Source organism: Eretmochelys imbricata, chromosome 4 (assembly GCF_965152235.1).
Source record: "Eretmochelys imbricata isolate rEreImb1 chromosome 4, rEreImb1.hap1, whole genome shotgun sequence".
Taxonomy (NCBI): Eukaryota; Metazoa; Chordata; order Testudines; family Cheloniidae; genus Eretmochelys; species Eretmochelys imbricata.
In genome coordinates, this window is record NC_135575.1 from 9,185,499 (window position 1) to 9,204,939 (window position 19,441).

The 19,441-nt window shown below is 46.0% G+C and overlaps 1 protein-coding gene across 17 annotated transcripts in view; it reads left to right on the forward strand.

The window, feature by feature from the left end:
- The window catches only part of ADGRL3 (adhesion G protein-coupled receptor L3), a 440,011-nt gene that overhangs the window by 336,129 nt on the left and 84,441 nt on the right, over positions 1–19,441 (forward strand). For 16 of the 17 annotated variants that reach the window (XM_077814298.1, XM_077814297.1, XM_077814299.1 and 13 more), the window contains 2 exons: positions 9,012–9,221; positions 13,870–14,090. In XM_077814298.1, coding sequence (XP_077670424.1) covers positions 9,012–9,221; positions 13,870–14,090 — 431 coding nt within the window. The remainder of the gene's footprint in view (positions 1–9,011; positions 9,222–13,869; positions 14,091–19,441) is intronic. The other variant, XM_077814308.1, reaches the window with a different exon arrangement.

Here is a 19,441-nt window from a genome sequence, read left to right on the forward strand (position 1 = left end):
AACAGTGGAGGTGAAGAGAACACATCATCACTGGACACAAGTGTCTGTGTTGAACCATTCACTCAGGCTTGCATTTACTTTCACATGCTGCACATTGATAGAAAGCCTTGATGCTGTTAACTATTTTTGTTGGCATACCACAGTGTTTCAAGATGTCCCAGAGTGAATTGCAATAGTGCTAAGCTCCCACAATTCCAACTGAAGTAAAAGCAGATCTGCAAAGGGCTCGTTCTTATGTTGGGCACCCAAAAATAGAGCCAGCATCCTAAAATCAGCAGCCATTATAGAAGATGTTGACCACTTTTAATCTTTCTTTATAAATCAATCTCTCCAGCATTGTGTGTGTTGCCTTTCTCTGGACTCCTTGTTTGCATACTCCATGTCCTTTGAATACTAGAGTGCCCCAAAGAGCTAGAGGCAGTGTTCTAGATGCACTCTTGCCTGTGCTCTAGAAACAGCTGTTGTTGCTTATTTATAATTGTAGGATTATTATTATTTATTCCAACTGCAGCTGCACAAAGGCAAGCAAGGTGTGTCCCCAACCTGTGAAATGGTACTGTCTAATATTACAATGACTTTTCTGTGCTATTATATCACATTGCAAGCTCATATCTAATTACTTACTAGGCACTCTCTCTCCCCTATGTCCTTTTCAGCATAGCTATTTTGCATGTATATCCCTCTCACTTCATCTCTGTTTCTGTGTAGTTTCTCCAGATGCCTTTGCTTGTATTTGTTCCAGGGAGAGCTGTTATTTCCTTTCTATATTTCTAACCTCTCTGTCACTTTGTATTATTTATGTGCACTCTTCAATACTGGAAACATTAGTCCCAGAGTCCTTGCGCATGGACAGGCTTGGCAGAATTCAGCTTTTATATTTTATAATGATGATGGATAATATCAATGTTTATTTTACAGTTTTTTTTTTCATTTTTTATCTATTTACATTTTCCCACTTGCACAACACTATTGTTTTTAAGCATTTTTTTCTATTTGTATCCATATAACTGTTCACAGTTTTGAGAAATTATGTAGGGAGGGAGGATGGTCAGACAATAATTATTTAATGACAGAAGACTCTGCGATTTAAAAAGTTAAAGCTTTATAGCCATTAAAACACAAATTGTCAACATCTCATGTCCACATCTACAACATAAATATCCATACCTCAAACTCTAATAAGTTCTCAAGCAGCACTTTTCATACTTTGCCTAATAGTGGATTTTGATTATTATTGATGGAAATATTTCTTCGTTGGTTTGGGTGTACGGTGAAATCAACATTTACCAACATTTACTAATAAAAATCGAATCCTCCCAAGTCTAAGCATGGATGTAGATGTTAAATTAAACCAGCTCTGACAGCATTTTGTTTGCAGCTGCTTCCTCTACCCCAAACCCAATAGATTGTTTGCTCATTGCCCTTTTTTACAGGCAGTTCTCTGTGGAGAAAGCCATGGGAAGGGGCCAGAGGGGTAGGAACACTTCGTACTCCTGGGTTCTGTGAAGTCTTCCTTATTCCGTGGAATTTAAATAGCACTAAGCTTCCCCCTATTGCTTACCTTCACATTCCCAATCAACGCCTTCCTCATGGGGAGAACGAGGTTCAGGGTGACTTCCTCTCTGAGTAGATTCTGTATTCTCTGTAACATGCAGTTCTGCTGTGTGTAATTGAGGAATCTCTTTGATCCATGTGCCCAAGATCAGTTTCATCCTGTTCCCTCCACTAAATAAAGACACTAAACTAGGGAGATTGTTGTCCCTAAGAAGAATGGAGGCAGAATTTCTCAGTCATGACTTATTTTCACCTCTCAGAGTGGCAATAAGCTGTCCGTTATAGATACCATTTTAATAAGAGTTGGATTCATAGATTCCAAGGCCAGAAGGGACCATAGTGATTATCTAGCCTGACCTCCTGTGTAACACAGGCCAGAGAACTTCCCCAAAAGATGAGTGTTTTGAAGAAAATCATAGGGCAGGATTCTCCCTTGGAACTCAGAAAGGTATAGAGAGCAGGCAAGCGGAGACAGTGTCAGGTGTCCTGCCATCTTGCATAGGTGCCCAAGGGCTGGGCCCAATAGCTGGCAGCAGTGTGGCCAGAGCACAAGGGCTGTGGGAGGCTAGATCAGCTGCTGTAGCTAGTCTTTCCAAATAAAACAAAGATGGCGCTTGGCCGAAAGCTCTTCGTCCTGGGTAAGCAGAGCCGCTCCACTGATGAAACAAAGCCAGAATGAAGGAGCAAGAAAGATGCAATCACTGGGCCTGAATTACCTCTCTCTCACACCTTGTAGCACTCATTTTACAGCAGCGAAGTGACACCTGTGTAAATGAGACCAGAATGGGACCCCATAGCGTTCACCACACACACTGTATCCATGGTAACCTGCAGTTCAGCTTTTCACTTAGTAACACAGAAGAAGATGACAACTTTATATCCTCTCTACAGTTTGGTGTTTTGGCTGTTCATAATAAGGGACAGGACGGGCTGATTTCGGGGCAACTCCACACTAGCAAATCCCCTCCGTATCTCTTGTTACTGCTCCGACATTGACTCCACTAACAGAGAGCGCCAAAGAGCGCTTTTCATCCCAGTATCCTCACTAGCTGCCCAGTCTGGCAAGGTGCTGACTTCCCTCAGCTTCCGTTGACTTCAGTGAACTGTGAACTAGACCTCCTAAGCTCCCATCCCAACAGCCAAACCAGGTGGTACAGATCCCATCAGCCCTCTCACCTAGAGGAGTTAGGGCCCTGGTTCAGCAAGGCACTAGACCATGTGCCTACCTTTAAGCTCATGAGTAGACCTACTGAAGACGACCTTGCTGACCTGGGACACTGGAAAATGTCTCTGGTATTCTGTGGCCCCTGCAGTGATCAAGATTACCGAGAGCCCTGTGACCTTGAAATTAGTGATGCCAATGGGTTTGTAATTCTGCACCTCGGCACCTAGCAACCAGACTGCTTTGGTACTTACACCCTTGTCTTTCACAATGGCTGCTGCCAGTAACTCCGGGGTGACAAGTCCTTGCATCTTTTGGCAGGTTTTTAAAAATGACTGGGGAAAAGCCAGGTGTGTCTTGGAGAAGGTTGTGTGTCAGCTACAGCTGGAGGGATTGTGGGGAGACTACGTTTTGGGGGCTAGAACTTGCTGAGTGACCTTCTATAAAGAGGAGTGAAGGTTTTAGTGTGTGTCATAAGGAGACACCAAACCAGCTAGGAAGAAATGTCTCAGGGAAGTAGAGGCTGGATGAACCAGGTACCCTGAGGTACATCTCCCATTGTGTATAAGAGATTTGGAGCCTGAAGCTGATTTCAAACTGCTGTAAATCAGAACATATCCCGTGAAAGTCAGTGGCATTACACCATAGCTTCAGATCATAGTCCGCCTCCCACCCTGTCCCTGGTGCCACATGTACCTGGGGGAGCAGGTGCAGAATAACCCGTGAGCTCCCTCTGAGTGCAGGACTGGGGTCCTGACCTGTTCTTACCTGGGTTATGCAAGGGGGAGAGGAAAGGCTCCTTAATCCCTCCCCCAGCTGCATGCCATTGTAGCCACATTTGGGGGAGTTGATCCTTAGGGTTCAGCATAAACTTGCAGTTTTGTACATTCAACAAGATTTCCCCCGCTTTCCTTATAATGATGTTGTTTGGTTCGGTAGATCACGTCCCTGGCTTTCCCATCATTTCCTCTGGCTCTTCGGATTCAGTTATTAGCGTATCATAGACTCAGAGACTTTAAGGCCAGAAGGGGCCACCGTAATCATCTAATCTGACCTCTTGTACATTGCAGGCCACAGAACCTCACCCAGCCACTCCTGTAATAGGCCCCTGCCTCTGGCTGAGTTAGTGAAGTCCTCAAATCTTGATTTAAAGCCACCTGTGATCTCACCCTATCAGTGTAACATACTGTAGTGAGGAAATGCAACGTGGACATAAGAACGATGAGCTCTCGATAACACACTATGGTTGATAATAGTTTTAAAAGGAGTAACGGGATTCCAGTCCATTCTGGGCAGCTACAAATCTCAGGAGCAGTGTAAACTATACACCACTGCCAGCTTAAATCTGGCCCACTTGGACCCATGCTGCTGCCTTCCAAGCCAGCTCCCACCGGTCACACAACAGCCATATTCCAGCAAGCCAATGACACTTTCTTTAGTTACCATGTGTCATTCCTCCACCCACAAGCATGTTACCGTCTCCCTTCCTAAAGGCAAAGATTAGCTGAACAAAAGCACCCCCCGCAGCCAGTAGCTCTGTTTCAGCACCATTTACCTCTACTGAGCTTTTTAACAGGGAAAGAGAAAGGACCCTTCATTTAAGGGACAAGCCATTCTGTCATAAACTGACATTCACTGGAGTTGTTTTTTATTAACTCTGCTCTGGAGCCCAGGCAGTGCACTGCTGGAACCGTCATTCATCTCTTACACATTTCACAGCCTGAGCAATTTCTGGGCTGCCTACTCACCCTGCTGTGGACTTGGCAGCCATGTCTGTGACACACACACAACGGTTTTCAAAGCAGCAATCTGTTTCAGCCAGTCTACTTCCCACCGACGCAACTCGGAACCCAATCCAAAAGCTGTGGGAGTCAAGGGGAGTCTTTGCGTGGACGAGGATCTGGCCCCGAACGCCAACCCTAGATATAAAACTTGTCACAAATACAAAAGTTGTTGGGTTTATTGGTTTGTTCTCTGAATTTCATCAAGCTCTTTGTTTCTGTAAAATACACCTTTTTTAGAGATTTGGAACCCAGAAAAGAACAGCTGCCTGATTTTGAGCAGTATGGTGAGAGAGCACTGAAAGCCAGCCACTGACCCAGCATGCTGGTCACTTAGGGTATGTCTACACTGCAGTGTAAACCCAGGGTTTGAACTCAGCCTCAAGCCTAATCCCACCCCATCCACCAACACATAAATTGTTCTGACCCAGGGCTCCTACCCAGGGTCCCAGGACCACCCAGGAGTGGAGGATCTGAGCCCGAGTCAAGCTGGGACCCAGGGTTCAAGTCCTGTTGCTTTTCAGTGTAGATGCAGCCCCGCTGGACTCGTGCTCTGGGAGTCTGCCAGAAGTATCCCAGGGGCCGACTTTCTTTGTCCTCTGGATGGTCGAGTTTTCCCACATTGCACCACAAGCACAGGGCGAGCGCAGCCCCATTTTGGGAGGGTGCTAGGAAGTCTGGTTGGACTCCGGCCTGCAAAATGCAGTTTAGCTGCTGGAGTCCCAGTTTGGGACCTGGGTTGCAACAATTCCTAACCTGGGGTTAGAGATGAGTGTAGATGCTCAAGCTCTAGGTTGACAAACTCGACTCGAGTTCTATCAACCTTGGTCTTACACTGCAGCGTAGTCGTAGCTAGGCATTAACTAGCTCCCCCACAGACTCCCAGAGAATGTCGTTCAGAAGCTCAGGAAGGATGTGCAAAGGGAAGGAGAGAGGGCTAGCGGAGCTCAGGGGCAGCCAGCTCTCTGGCTGGTGAGATGGCTTCCTTTTCCTCTCCTTCTCCCTGAAGGAAGTGCTGAGGACTGAAGGACACTGCAGGTGGAAGTGCTGCACAGGGATTGTGACGGCTGCTTGGCAGAGATCACATCAGTACAAACTCACAGAGGTGTTGACAATCGAGACATCCAAGACTGTTTTGGAGGGGCCCAAGGGTGGCTGCCCTGTTCCAGGCTCTATGTGTGATATTTTATGCAAATTATTTAATGAGTGAATTTACATTTTTAAAAATAATTTATATATAACCATAAACTTCAGCGTAATAAATGTGCAGGTTAGTGCTCTTGAAAGGCCAGCTTAACAGCCCTGGTCAGTGAAGTCCTGGTTTAAAAGCTGGACAAGCTTCCCGCAAACACTGCCTTACCACCAGGCGTGAACTTTGGGCTGGAGGCTTTGAGGACATTCTCTCTTGGGGTAACAGTCTCCATGGCCCATGCAGTTTTTGGCCTCTCTGCTGAGTCTGACTGTCAGTGAAAAGTGTGATGCTGAGTTTGTGCTGTGGGAGCTGGAATTAACACCCACAAACTCATCCCACATAGAGGCCATCAGGCCTCTGTTGGGCAAGAGCTTGTAGTGGCCTACAGGTGAAAGGCTTTGTAGCAATGCACTGAGGCATCCAGGCCCCCAGGAAGTGCCAATGTCATGCCTTTGAGAATGAGGCTTGTTGCCTGGAAAGATTCATTTATCAAATCAAGTTCTGACCTTTCCTGGAGCCTGCACAGACAGAACCTTCCACTCCCTGGCACAAGGGCAAAATCTCCCACCTCCTGCTCTCAGTCTTCTACCATCAACTGCCCCACCCAGTTCTATTAACCAAAATGACAGCATTAAACGCACAACAATCATGCAGATATTAACACAACATCCCAACTCACTTCTACATTCCATGTTTGGCAATATACATTCATTCCAACAGTTACCGTTATCCCAGGGTTCTCATCCTAACTTAAGAGGGTGTCATATTTATGGTGCTATACAGTGGCACAGAAATACCGACTCCAGTCAGTAGGAGCAGTGAAACTAGATCCCTTGGTCTCCTGGCTCCCAACCCAGGGCATGCGACCCTAGGTGTTTGCTGGGTGGGATGGTGGCTCTGCCCTGTCACCTACAGCAGATCTGACTGTGGTAGCACTTGGGCACTGGAAGGTGAGAGTGATGGTCAATAGAAAGCAAGCTGGACCAATGTGGTCTCCGGGGGCTGTGGTGCCCAACCTCCTGTTGGCTTGCACAGAGTGGGGGGCTGGCAGGCACAAGGGGCCATGCCTCTGTTCGAGGGCTGTGCACTGGAGATCATCAGCACAGCTCCTTGCTAATCCTCCCAGAGGTGCTAGCTGCCTGAGAGAAGAATTGTCTCTTTCTCCTGCTCCAAACTACCCAGCCCTTTCTCAGCTCAGCCCCTAAGCTGTGTGGTCCAGAACCAGTGAACGATAAGAGATCTCTTCTTTCCCACCCTATCATCTCAGCAGGGGGTGTCTCTTCCCCCCACCCCCTATCTCAGCATCATACATGGCCCTGGTGGCAGAATCCCTCTGACCTCTCCTCTTCTCCTCTCCTGCATGGTCCTGGGGAGCTGTCGGACCTTTTTTCACCACCTCCTCCCTATAGGGCAGCAGTGGGGAGTGTGCCCGAGGATCTGATTGGACAGCCTTTCATGCTCACTTTGCACTCCGAGGTGTAAATAACTCTGCAGGCAGCTGAGCAGTGGAGAAGTGAGATCCGTGGCTTTCATTTATTCCACACAGGCTTGGTGTGTGCATGGAGCCAAGCGTGTAAAAGGAACGGGCTGGGTTCTTGCTCATTCCCCCTGAAGCTGGGGTGCTCTGCTATCAGACGAAGGAGAGCTCCGGAAAGCTCCCCACGTACAAGGCTGACTTTTTGTCTGGAGTGTTCCTGCGTTTGTGCTCATAGCCTTGGGCGATCGATCCACGCTTTCCGAAGTTCACCTGATTGTCTCTCCCCTTTATCTGCCTGCACCAGCTGTGTAGTCCCTGTGTCTGTGTCTCGCAGGTCGCTGAAGCGGTGCCTGGCACTGCCTTCTAATCAGGTGAGCTGGCCTGCTTTGCAGCGGGGCTCTCAGGGGAGATGCTATCCACCGCTTCCAAGCAGCTGCGTGCAAAGCAGAGCAAATGCAAGGATCGGGATTTATATTAACGTTTCTGCACCAAGTTAAGAGGAAAGTTAATGAGTATGGAATTACCCAGAGATAAAACAATGCACCTCCGTCAGGAAAAGAATATGCCCTTTCTTGCTTTCCACCTTGTGTGTGCTGTGGGGATGGAATAGACATTTTTGTTGCTGTTGCGATAGGCATATGTTAAATCTGTGCCCTTGTGGTACATCTGCAATCATAGAGTCTCTTAAACCTTCCAGATTCTCAAGAAAAATGGCAGGAGTGCTGTGGGAATAAAACCTCCTGTAATTTCTGTCTAGTCTCTTTATAAACAGTCTCTAGGGGGAAGAAAAAACTCACTCACCATCTTTTATTCTCATTTGATACCTATCAATCGTGCCGATAAAGCCAAAGTGCTGAAAGGATTTGAGTTGTTTTTGATGGGTGCTGACATAGCAGGAGTCTATATCAATAAGTGCCTGACACTGATGTAGCTTTGTCATTGGCACGGAGGTAACAAAAAGGGTAAATGAATCAGCATTCCCCTCCATCTGTCATAGACTTTTCCCCATAGCAAAACACCCTGTTTTTCTCTTCCAAGATGAGAGCGCCAAGCGTCCGTGCCCTGGTTTGGGAAGCAAATGCACGGACAAACACAGGAATAGGTCCAGTGGCATTTTATTGGTGGACCTCAGCATCCTGCTTTCCACCGTGAGAGCTCATGGCCTACCCCCTAGACCAGTGTTTGCTGCTGCTGTTCTTCGGGCATATGGTAGCCTGAAAGGGAAACATCCCTGCAGTAGTGACCATGTGGACATTACTTCTGGGTAAGCAGAAACTAGACTACATTACAAGGGGGAACACACAATTTCTGAGCCACATTAAAATCCTGGTTAAATGTGGATTTAAAAACAGTGTGATCAATAGAAGGTCTCTGTTTATCCAGGATATTGTTCCAATATTCATTTTGGATTCCCAACTCCCGGGTTTGATAAATCAATATTTTTTGCCTTCCCTTGTGAAAAAAAGAAAGGAAAATAATCCCTGTTTTTGCCACATGCTGGGCATTGAGACATACATTATCTTAATGGTCCCTGCAACCCAATCTTGGGATTTGAGTTTGTTCAGGTACCTTCCCCACTGCCTTACTGTTGTATTCACAAACAAACCCAAGCAAGGAGAGAGGGAGAGAACAGAGCGTGGCTTTCAGGTTGTGGCCACATTAATGCAGAACTCCATTCTGGGTAGTTTTACTCCTAATACCCTTCATTAGCTATCGGTCCCTTGTGCCAGTTCTTGGGAAGTGGATACAGGAGTCTATCAAAGGGTCTTAGACAACCTGGCTTTTTTCAGTATTGATTAGCTGACGTGCGGCGTGTGACTGATTATTTTTCTGTTGTGTCTCCAGCACAGCGACATGGTCCACGACCTGCTCCTGGATGTTATCACGTGGGTCGGCATTCTGCTGTCACTCGTCTGCCTCCTGATCTGCATCTTCACCTTTTGCTTTTTCCGCGGACTCCAGAGTGACAGGAACACAATTCACAAGAACTTGTGCATCAGCCTCTTTGTGGCCGAGCTCCTCTTCCTCATCGGGATCAATCGAACAGATCAGCCAGTAAGATACTTGGCACAGAAATATGGAAGCATCTCCTCCCACCTTCCAGTGGAGGTAGCTGGGCGTGATCCTGGATTGAGATGAATGTGGATACACCCTACACTCATGCTCATCTCATTGCAGGATTGGGGCCCTACTTGGTAACCAAGGGTGAAATCCTAGTCCATTATGCCCAGTGGCCAAATCCCCGTTGACATCAGTGGGGCCAGGATGTCACCCTGGATGTCCGTTTAAAACATATATACCAAAGGTGTGTGTTGTTTCATGTTTCCCCGGCAACAGCACAGTAATTCGCAAGAAGATGCTTTCTATTATAAGCCCTCTTTTCTGATCCAAAGCTGATTGAAGTCAATAGGAAACTTTTCAGTTACTCCTATAGGCTTCCAATCAAGCCCATATGATTTCCTGAACAAATTATCCTTGGGGGCTGAAATTCCTACTGTTTCTTCTTCACTTCAGTGTTTCTGAGTAGTGAGTTAAACTCCATCTGGCTGTTTTTGAGAAAACCTCAACTTAAGCAAAAAAAATCCAAAGGGAAAAAAGGCCTTTTTCACAAGACTATTTCAGGTGCTCTGTTTGTGCTCACATACATCAAAATGGCTCTTTTTAGAGAAAAAGCCTTCAAACTTGGCAAAGACTAAGGATTAGCACCTTTGACATCTGTGAAGCAATTTGGTTTACAAATCTCAGGGTTCTAAACTTTGAAATGAACAAATTCTGCACGTTCGATCTGCCGTATTCTACTGACTCTATAAATGTCTGTGACACACTAGATAGCAGGGGAAACGTACACCGTATAAAAGCAGTCACCTGTGTGCAGTTCTGCAGACAGACAGAAATATTACTGCTGTGATTACACATTCACCATTTGGCATTTTCATCCCCACAGTCCCACTCGGGATGGCACCTTCATCGGAATGGCTGAGCCTATGTGGCCATAATAATCCAACAGCTGTTCCTGGGGCTCAATGCTGCTGATTGCTGGGCTCCCAGTGATGTGTGCATTGCCCTCAGCTGCCATTGAAGTCAGTGGGTGTGGAGGGTGCTCAGCACCTTGCATAGTAATTGAGTTCAAAGAGCAATTACTGGAACCTCAGCTCCCTTTCTGAATGTGCCATTGTTCAGAGAAATGCACGGAGGGACAGATCCTGTCCTCCTCCATAGGCAGCTGTGGCCTGATATGTAGCAGAAATGATGCATTCCTGCTGAAGCCAAACCCAGGAAAAGCCATCCAGGGGGTGCTCTAGCTCTGTGGAGCTCTGCATTGCAGTGGCTCTGTGCCGTGGGTTGCAGGCAGGAAGGGCAGAGGGGTGGGGCTGTGGGTTGGTGGCAGGAAGGGGTCAGGGCCATGGGTTGGCAGCAGAAAGGGCAGAGGGGTGGGGCTGTGGGTTGGTGGCAGGAAGGGGTCAGGGCCGTGGGTTGGCAGCAGAAAGGGCAGGGGGGTTGAGCTGTGGGTTGGTGGCAGGAAGGGGTCAGGGCCGTGGGTTGGTGGCAGGAAGGGCAGAGGGGTGGGGCTGAGGGTTGGTGGCAGGAAGGGGTCAGGGCCGTGGGTTGCCGGCAGGAAGGGCAGGAGGCGGGGCTGTGGGTTCCCAACAGCCCATGAAGTTTTAGTCCAGTCCGCGCAAGGCCCAGGGAAGTGACCTTTGTGCTGGGTACTCCACGGAGGTTGGACTTGGGATTCACACCCACACACCGTGGGCAGGCAGCAAAGCTGGAGCATGGTATAACTGTGGCCATTAGGGACTGTATCAATAGTTGCTGCCCTTACGCATCTGCTAAGTGGAGAATCTGAATCACTTACCAAACCATCACCTAGCACTTACACAGCACTTTTCATCTGCAGATCTAAGAGCACTTTACAGATGAGGGTCAGTATCATTCTCCCAATTTTACACATGAGGAAACTGAGGCCAAGAAAAGGGTCTTGCCCAAGGTCACCCAGCAGGCCAGTGGCAGAGCAAAATAGAACCTAGCTTTCCTGAGTCCTAGTCCTGTGCTCTATCCACTAGGCTATGCTGCTTCTGCAGCCATTCACTTTAAGCCACTGCAACTTCAAAAGAAAACTTTTCTAGAGTCTCTTAAACTGTCCAAGCAGCACGTTTACATGTGTATTTTTTGACATTTTACTGCAGAGGGGAAAACTGGCATGGGCTGGCCTAACCCTGATTTAGGAGAGCCCTAATGGACAGGAAACATTGTGAGTTTTGGCTCCCAGAAATTCATCCTGACAGGTTCTGTCCGGTTTTGGGGGGAGGGAGAAAGGAAAGGGAAGGCTGGGACGTCTTGTGCTCCCCTGGTGGAAGAGGTGGGACACTCAGCCCCAAAACCAGTGAATGTCCTGAGATATGCTCCAATCTGGGGAAACCTGTGGAGGCCAGAGCCATCTGTACAACAGCCTAATGCATAACCACTTCTTCCTGTCCCCTCCCGCCTGGAGCGGGGAGCTGGGGCAGGGACAAGGAGCCATGCCCTGCTTGCCAGCACCAATGCCAAACAGTCCCTGGTGGCTGTTCCCTCCTTCCTTCGATGCACACGGTGGCTTGGGAGCCCACATAAGACGATGCTGACTCAGTCAGTACGGTCCGCCGTGAGGAATCCCTGGCAGGGTTGAAGGGGCCCATGTCATGGAGAGTAGCCCAACCTCACCCCTCCCACCTGGAACATCCAGCCCACAGAGTGTATCTGGGGCAAGGGGCTTGTCCGTGATAAGGGACAGGATGGGAAAAATACCATGGAGGCAGATCGCCACACACCAAATCTGCCTCCCTTTGGTCCCTTCCACTCGTGGAGAAGGAGGGGATGGTTAAGCCTGATGGCAGCTGAACCAAAAGCCCTAACGGTTTCAGTCACCTGCCGTGTTTCCCAATGCTCTGCTGCTGGTGTGGCCAGTGGGAGAGGGAGGTTTTCCTTTCACTCCTCCAGAACCGTCCGTTAGGGTACAAAAGGGGCGGTGCTGACCTTCCTCTCTTGGTCAATGGCAAAATGAATTTTGACCTCGATAGGAGCAAGACTGTGCCCTGACTCTAGCCTTTTCCAAGGTGCCTAAGGGAGTTAGGTGTCCAACTCCTATTGACCTTTAACATGGTTTGGGTGCCTTATTCCCTTAGGTTCTTTGGAAGGCTGCAGCACAAGTCATGTGTCAATGCCCTACTTGGATAATCATTTCAGTAATTCCATGTCCATGTAAAAATAGACAAAAGGCATGTTCTTTGTGTTTTTAAACTCCATTTAGAAATGATATTCTCATCTGCCAAAGCATCCCCGCCCCTTGGTGAGTGTCTCTAGAAATATGCTTTGTCGGAGTTCCAGTCTTCATTTTCCCCAAGCAGCCACTGCATATACTCCATATTCAAAGCCACGCGATCCTTCCCTAACGCAGGGGCACTCCTTCATTCCTGGCTAGTGACTGACATTTTTTTCACTGGGAACCTGTTGCAGCAGGGAGTTTTCACCTTTTCACAGTTTTTTTCAGTGACATGCCAGTGTGCTCACTCTCTTTGTAGGATCATGGGCTACCTCTAGCACATGGCCAGGTACAATACAATAGACATCCTGGGCTCGAGCCCCGTGGCACTGGGGAGAAGCTGAAGACTGCAGAGATCACTGAGGTTATGTTGTTGTCCATCCCTTTGTCAGTGCAGGCTTGTTCCCAGCATTGTCTCTGTTCAGGGCCAGTTTGATCTCAGTGGATGGGTGTGAAATAAAGTCTTGCATTGGAATTCTGTCTTTTCACATTCCCCTTCCCTGCCTTTTTTTTTTTTAAATTCTCTTATCTCAGCCCCTCACCCAAACTGCTGAGCAATGGAGCCCGCAGCATATGCCCACCCCTGCTGACAGCACCCAAGAGCATTCACATGGCAGGTCAACATCTTGAAACTTGCTCACGCAACAATAGTCAACAGAGGCATCAGAAATAGAAACATGGTCTTTATGATTCCTCAACACAAGCCCTTGATGTATTGAGGCACTTCGCCATCAAATCCAAACATGTGCATATATGTGTGTGTGTCTATGTGTAAATAATATATGTGTCTATATATAATAATACATGTATAAGGCATATATTACACAAATCTACATTATATAGAAAATTATGCACATGCACATATATATAAATATATACACACGTGTATATAATACATATGTATATACTATAGACATATATAACTTATAAATAATATACAACAGAAATATATAATATATTTTTTAAAAAAAATATTTAAAGTTATCTGAGTTTTTGTTCTCATATAATGTCTGTTTATTAAACCAAGGTGTTAGAATATTTCTTTGTCTTATTCCTGTTTTATATTGATAGTAAGAAACAGGGAACAATTGCTTCAATGATTTGAATCTGAAGATGTTCCCTACTAAAAATCCAGTTTGATATTGTGGGAGTGTAGGAGCTGGGTACCAGAGTTTCAGCCAATGATATGCTTAGGATAATGTGCATAGAACATAAGTTTCTTTGGGTAAATTACAGCCACGTATATATATTTATACACATACAGAGAGAGAGAGAGTCTAGGATTAATATCATGTGTAATAACCAAGGATATCAGTGGTTTTGTTACAATAATTATAATAATTTTGTTTGGGAGCAAACCTCTGCCTGTTTTCTTTTTGTTTTGTTTTTTTTGGACTCTCCCAGATTGCCTGTGCTGTGTTTGCTGCCCTCCTGCACTTCTTTTTCCTGGCGGCATTCACCTGGATGTTCCTGGAGGGGGTGCAGCTATACATCATGCTGGTGGAGGTGTTTGAGAGTGAACACTCGCGAAGGAAGTACTTCTATCTGGTTGGCTACGGAATGCCCGCGCTCATCGTGGCTGTCTCAGCGGCCGTCGACTACAGGAGCTATGGCACAGATAAAGTGTGAGTTGAACTCTGCCACCCTCGGACCTGTGGAAGAGAAGCAATGGGAGTTTGTGGAACTTTTCTGGGGAAGGACCCGCCCAGTTCCTGTGGCTCTGATGAGAACCAGGCTGGGAAACCTTCCTAGTGTTTGTCCCTCTGATGTATTCATAGAGAGCAGTCCCATCTCCCCTCAGCCTTCATTTGGTTAGGCTAAACAAGCCAAGCTCCTTAAGTCTCCTGTCATGAGGCAGGTTCTCCGTTCTTCTGCTCATCCTAGTAACCCTTCTCCCACACCTATCTCTGGACCCTGCACAGTCATTGAAGCCCTCTGTTCACCTATGTGCTGGGCATAAGTCTGCAGGTGCTATGCAGCCATGACCCATAGCAGGACTTGGCCCCATAACTGTTAAAGGGCTCCTTGTCTCATGGACCACTGCCAACCACACCGCGTCACTCAGCGACATACAGGGCAGCTGTCCCCCTTGGCAGAGATTCACAGGGATATTTTCGTTAAGGAGGGTGTGAGGCGGGTTGGAGCTCCATTGGAGCTGCACTGCTAATGACTCTATAGCCTTGGGCTGCCTCTGGCCACCCTCCAAAGAGAGGGGGTTCTGCAGCTCAGAGTGGCCGACCACAGAGTGCAGCCTCCAGCCACTGCTTCCAGTGCTTGGGAGAGTGAGATTCAACAGCAGCTCAGCCAGCTCCTCTGCCCCAAGCCTCTCCTGCTCTCACCTCCCTTGTGTCTGGAGGGTGGGGAGTTTTCACACAGTCAGGAGGAAGAGAGCAGAATGCCACAGAAGCAGCCTCCCCCCGACCCTTTCTGGGGGCACCGGCTCCCCTCCACATTTAGATGAGAAAAAGAACATGGCGCCCAAATCTCAGACCTGTGTTTTAGGGACAAATGACCAGTTTTTCCACCTCTTTGGAAAATTTAAGTTTAAATGAATGTATCATGCTGGATATATTGATGAAGCCTCATTATCATGGGGTAGCTGGTCCCCGTGAGTGGATCAGGACCACTGCCCCTGTGTCACAGCAGGTGGACCCAACTGAGTCAATTAAAGGGAGCAGGGCTATCCCTGGCCTCTAAAGTCCTGTCAGAGGGCAGGAAGGGGAGGAGTGACTGGGACAGACTGTGCGGAGGGAGCGAAACCACAGGGGAGTGGAGGGTCCCTGGAACAGGGGACCTGGTGCTCAGAGAGGAAGCCTGGTGCTGGTGTTCCAGAAAGATAAGGGAGCTGGCTGGGGCTGGGAAGCTGCAAGAAGTAGGGACACCAGAGATCCCTGGGAAGGGGAGCCATGAAATCCTAGGACACAGGGTGAGCTGAGGGACTGTTTTGTTTGTTTTTATTTGGATGGTAAGCCTGTTTAAAGGAGACTGGGCATGGCAGGCTATCCTTGGAAGCTGGGAAGAAACCCTGTCATGTCACACTCTCTTATTATCTTCGTATCTATTAGGCTATCACCTGGAGGTCTCAGCTGTACCCAGGTCCCATTGTGCTAAGTGCTGTACAAACATATAGTAAGAGACAGTCCCTGCCCCAAAGAGCTTACAGTCTACATAGTCAAGACAGACAAATGGTGGGGGAAGGAAGGATTGTTATCCTCATTTTGCAGATGAGGAATGGAAGCAGAGAGAGACAAAGCGACTTGCTCAAGGGCACCAGTCTCCTGAATCTTGGTCCAGTACCTTAGTCACAAGTCTGTCCCTCTTCTCTAAGAGTGTTTCTCATTTAAATGATGAACCGCTGCATGTCTAAAAACTGTGTTCTATACAATTACCAGGGCCGTCAAGCAAAATAGGCAGTGACCAGAGAGTGTATGAGACTCTTTGCAAGTTGGGACAGCTACATCATTTATAATTATGAACATTTTAAAGTGTTTTCATCAGTGCTGAAACTGGTATCAAAGCACTTTTTAGATTATCATGCAACACGGTCTAATGGCAAACAAAAGGAAATTTCAGCCTTTGATTTTCTCTGCAGGCTCCCTTACAATGACTGTAGCAAAGCATTTTATTATCATTTCAATTTCTTTTGTGAGGCCTATATTTTCCCATTCTTTTTAGCAACAATACAGGCAGAAAGAGAAGGCAGACAAAACAGCGAGCCAGTGGGGCCCCAGAGCTCTCCAGGGCAGCGGCTCAGGGCACAGCCGCAGTGACAGCTAATTCCGCGTTCGTTCCATTTGCAAAATTTCCACCCAAAATAATAGCAGCGTAGATGCTTCTAGTTCTTTGCTGGAGTGACTCTGTAATCTAGCGGAGCTGCTTATGTTCTGTTACAATATCAGGAGATGGACTTAGATGGCAGCTGAACATTTGCTTTGTGTGCCATCAGTGGGTATGAGTTCAGTTTTGAGAAAATATTCTTCTTTGAACATTCAGAAATCTTTTCAAACATATTTGTTCTAACAGAAGGGCTTGTGGAAGTCTTACCGGCTTTTATAGAAGGTTTACATTTTGGGGAACTTTGAGTGGCGCGCACAGTATCAGATAGGGGAGAGTACATTTTCAAGAATTTGTATGTAGATGCCAAGCTCCCTATCAACCTAATTAAAGGAGTTTCACCATAGACCTGCCTTCAGGTCTGAAGAATAGAAGAGACAATAAGTGTCATAAAATGTTTAGAGCACATTGGGGGGGCAGTTCCCAAAGGGTCGTCACTTGGAGGGAATCGAAAGGAAACATCAGCAGAACATTGCAAGACCCTCTTCAGTGAGAATTATTTGCCCACCAAAATTTAACTTTCTACCCACTTAGATTATCACAAGGACTTTGTTAATAATGGAAATCATTAATAATAATGTTCCAGAAAGTCATAATTCCTGTCCTCTGGTGCTCTGAGAATGACTGACCCATTTTCCTCCAACTTTAAACAAAATAAAAAGTCACCTCTGTACAGATACCGCAGTTGGAAAATTTCAGAGCTGTGAGCTGCAAAAACCGTGGATTAGAATAGAAACGGTCAGGGTAGAATTTTAAAGCAACATATTCCATGTACGACCTGGGTACAGGCCAGTTATAGCTGTTATTGTTACTACACCACACTTCAGTAACAAACATAAACAGTGAGGGGCTAGGAAACTTGTAACAACTAGGGGCAGATTTTAATCTGTTACGTTGTTAGAAATGTGAAATACTTGTATTGGCTTCAGCAGATTTACTTCAGGTTTACACTGGTGTATACACCTGAGAATTTAGCTTGTAAAATCCAGTAAAACTGTCACTCCAAACTCATGCCACCCATCCAAGATCACAGCTAGATTGTCTTCCATCTCTGCTTGAATCCTGAAAGGTGGAAAAATTGGCTGTTGATTTCCACCTTCAGTTTTAGTACATGCTTATTACCTTGATGATTCTTGAAATATCAGAGCTTAAAAATGTAACATTTTAGTACTGTATGTGGAAAATTTGAGAGCTTTCTCAAGTGTATTAGTTGTTATTTTGATTTCTCCCCCATACATGCACTAATAGTGTCTGGCTTTACAGCTGAGATGATATGAAAAATAGCAACAGTCACACTAAGGAAAACACCCTTTTATGAAGACTGGTTGAAAATTTTCTGTCCAAATTGCTTTTCCTTAGAAAATTAGGTTTTTGACAAAATGAATGTTTTCACAAAAACAGATTGCTCAGAAAAAATTCAGTTTTTCGTGAACAAAGTGGATGCCCCAAACCTGAAATATTTTGATTTGGATCTGCTGCTGCAGTGCCTCATGGGAGTTGTGGTTCAGTTGACTTCTTTCCCCTCCCCCCATTCTCCTTAATAGACTAGGTTCGTCATCCTGACAACATCTCCCCCTCATCATGAGATGATATCATAGCGGGTTGTAGGAGATACCGTCTGACAAAGGAGTTCGGACTATAGTGAAGAATGGGAGCATGAGTCACCCAAACGACAACTCCCATAATACACCATGGTGGCATTTCAATATTGAAATATTTCAGTTTGGGACCAAAATATTTTGATGATCAAATTTTCACTGAAAAATAGAAATTTGTCTACAGGAAAAACATTTTCCAACCACCTCTACCTACAGTAATTTCTCTGTATCATCTGAGGAACATTCAGAAATTTTATTGACCCTCAGCTGGGATGAACTACATAAATTTTCCACCTGTGAGTAATACAGCCATTGTATATTCAAGCCAGAAAAACCTCCTTTCCTTGCTATACCATAATTTTTTCTCGTTATTTAATACACACACACATAAAATGTTATGCAGACACTTATAAAGCATAAAGTATTTGTTTATAATCTGTAATTTCAGTGTGGTCAATTTTATCACGTTCTAACAGTGGAAAATAAAAACATACTAGATGTTTTGTATAACTAACATGCTCCATCTGGTTGATGGATGATGATGTATTTTGCTGTATAAATGTTATTAGAAGGGTAGAACTGATTAGAATTTGTGGTAAACTATATGCCAGGCATACATAATTTAATTGTGAGAAGTTGCTTGGTTATTTCTGAGACAATCTGCAGAATATATTTCTTGTATCCCCCTATTTTGTATATGTTTTAAACAGAGTTTTATAGAGTTTCTAACATTATTCATAAATTATCTTTTCTGTCTAGCATTTGGTCACAATAATTATATGTCTCCGAATGATCCAATTTAGATGCCTAATGTAGAATTTGGGGGGTTTCTTAGTTTGTTAATCTGTTGCTAGTATAACACACGCCCAGATTATACTGTCAGAAAATGGTCATTTGCTCCTATGTTATTCCCTTATTCATCATGTGTTGTTTATGGCTTTCCATAGCATCCCATGCTCTGGTATTCATATTGACATCCTGTAGTAGCTGTTCAATAGTGATACTATTTTAAGCTTAATTACATCAGGGGCTGGCATTGACTTTTTAGGAGTAGTTCACACCAGCCAGATTATGAGACGCGGGGCTAATTACTTTGGTTTATGATCTGCAACTAGGCAGCTGCATGTTGATTACCTTAAAAGATTTCCCCATTTGGAGCTGAACGGGCTATCCATGACAGCTAGCTGAGCAGGATTTAGCCCTTTTTTACCCATCGTCCCTAATACATGATATTTAACAGTGCACCTAGATTAACAAAAAAATGTGTGCATCTCTCCCCTGGTTCTGTGTTGTCTCGTATGTAGAGGTGAAATAGATAGAACCCCATTGCAGACAGTGGGTGTGTCTACACTGCAGCAGACAGTGAGCTTCCCAGCATGGGTAGCCAGACTCACCCTACCAGGATTTGAGCTAGTGTGCTAAAAAAAAGCAGTGTGAAAGTTGTGGCTCCGGTGGGGACTCAGGCTAGTCACCCAAGCTCAAGGTGATAGCGTTCCAACGTCCACATGGTTATTTTTAGTGCTCGAGCTAACAGGCTTGTTAGG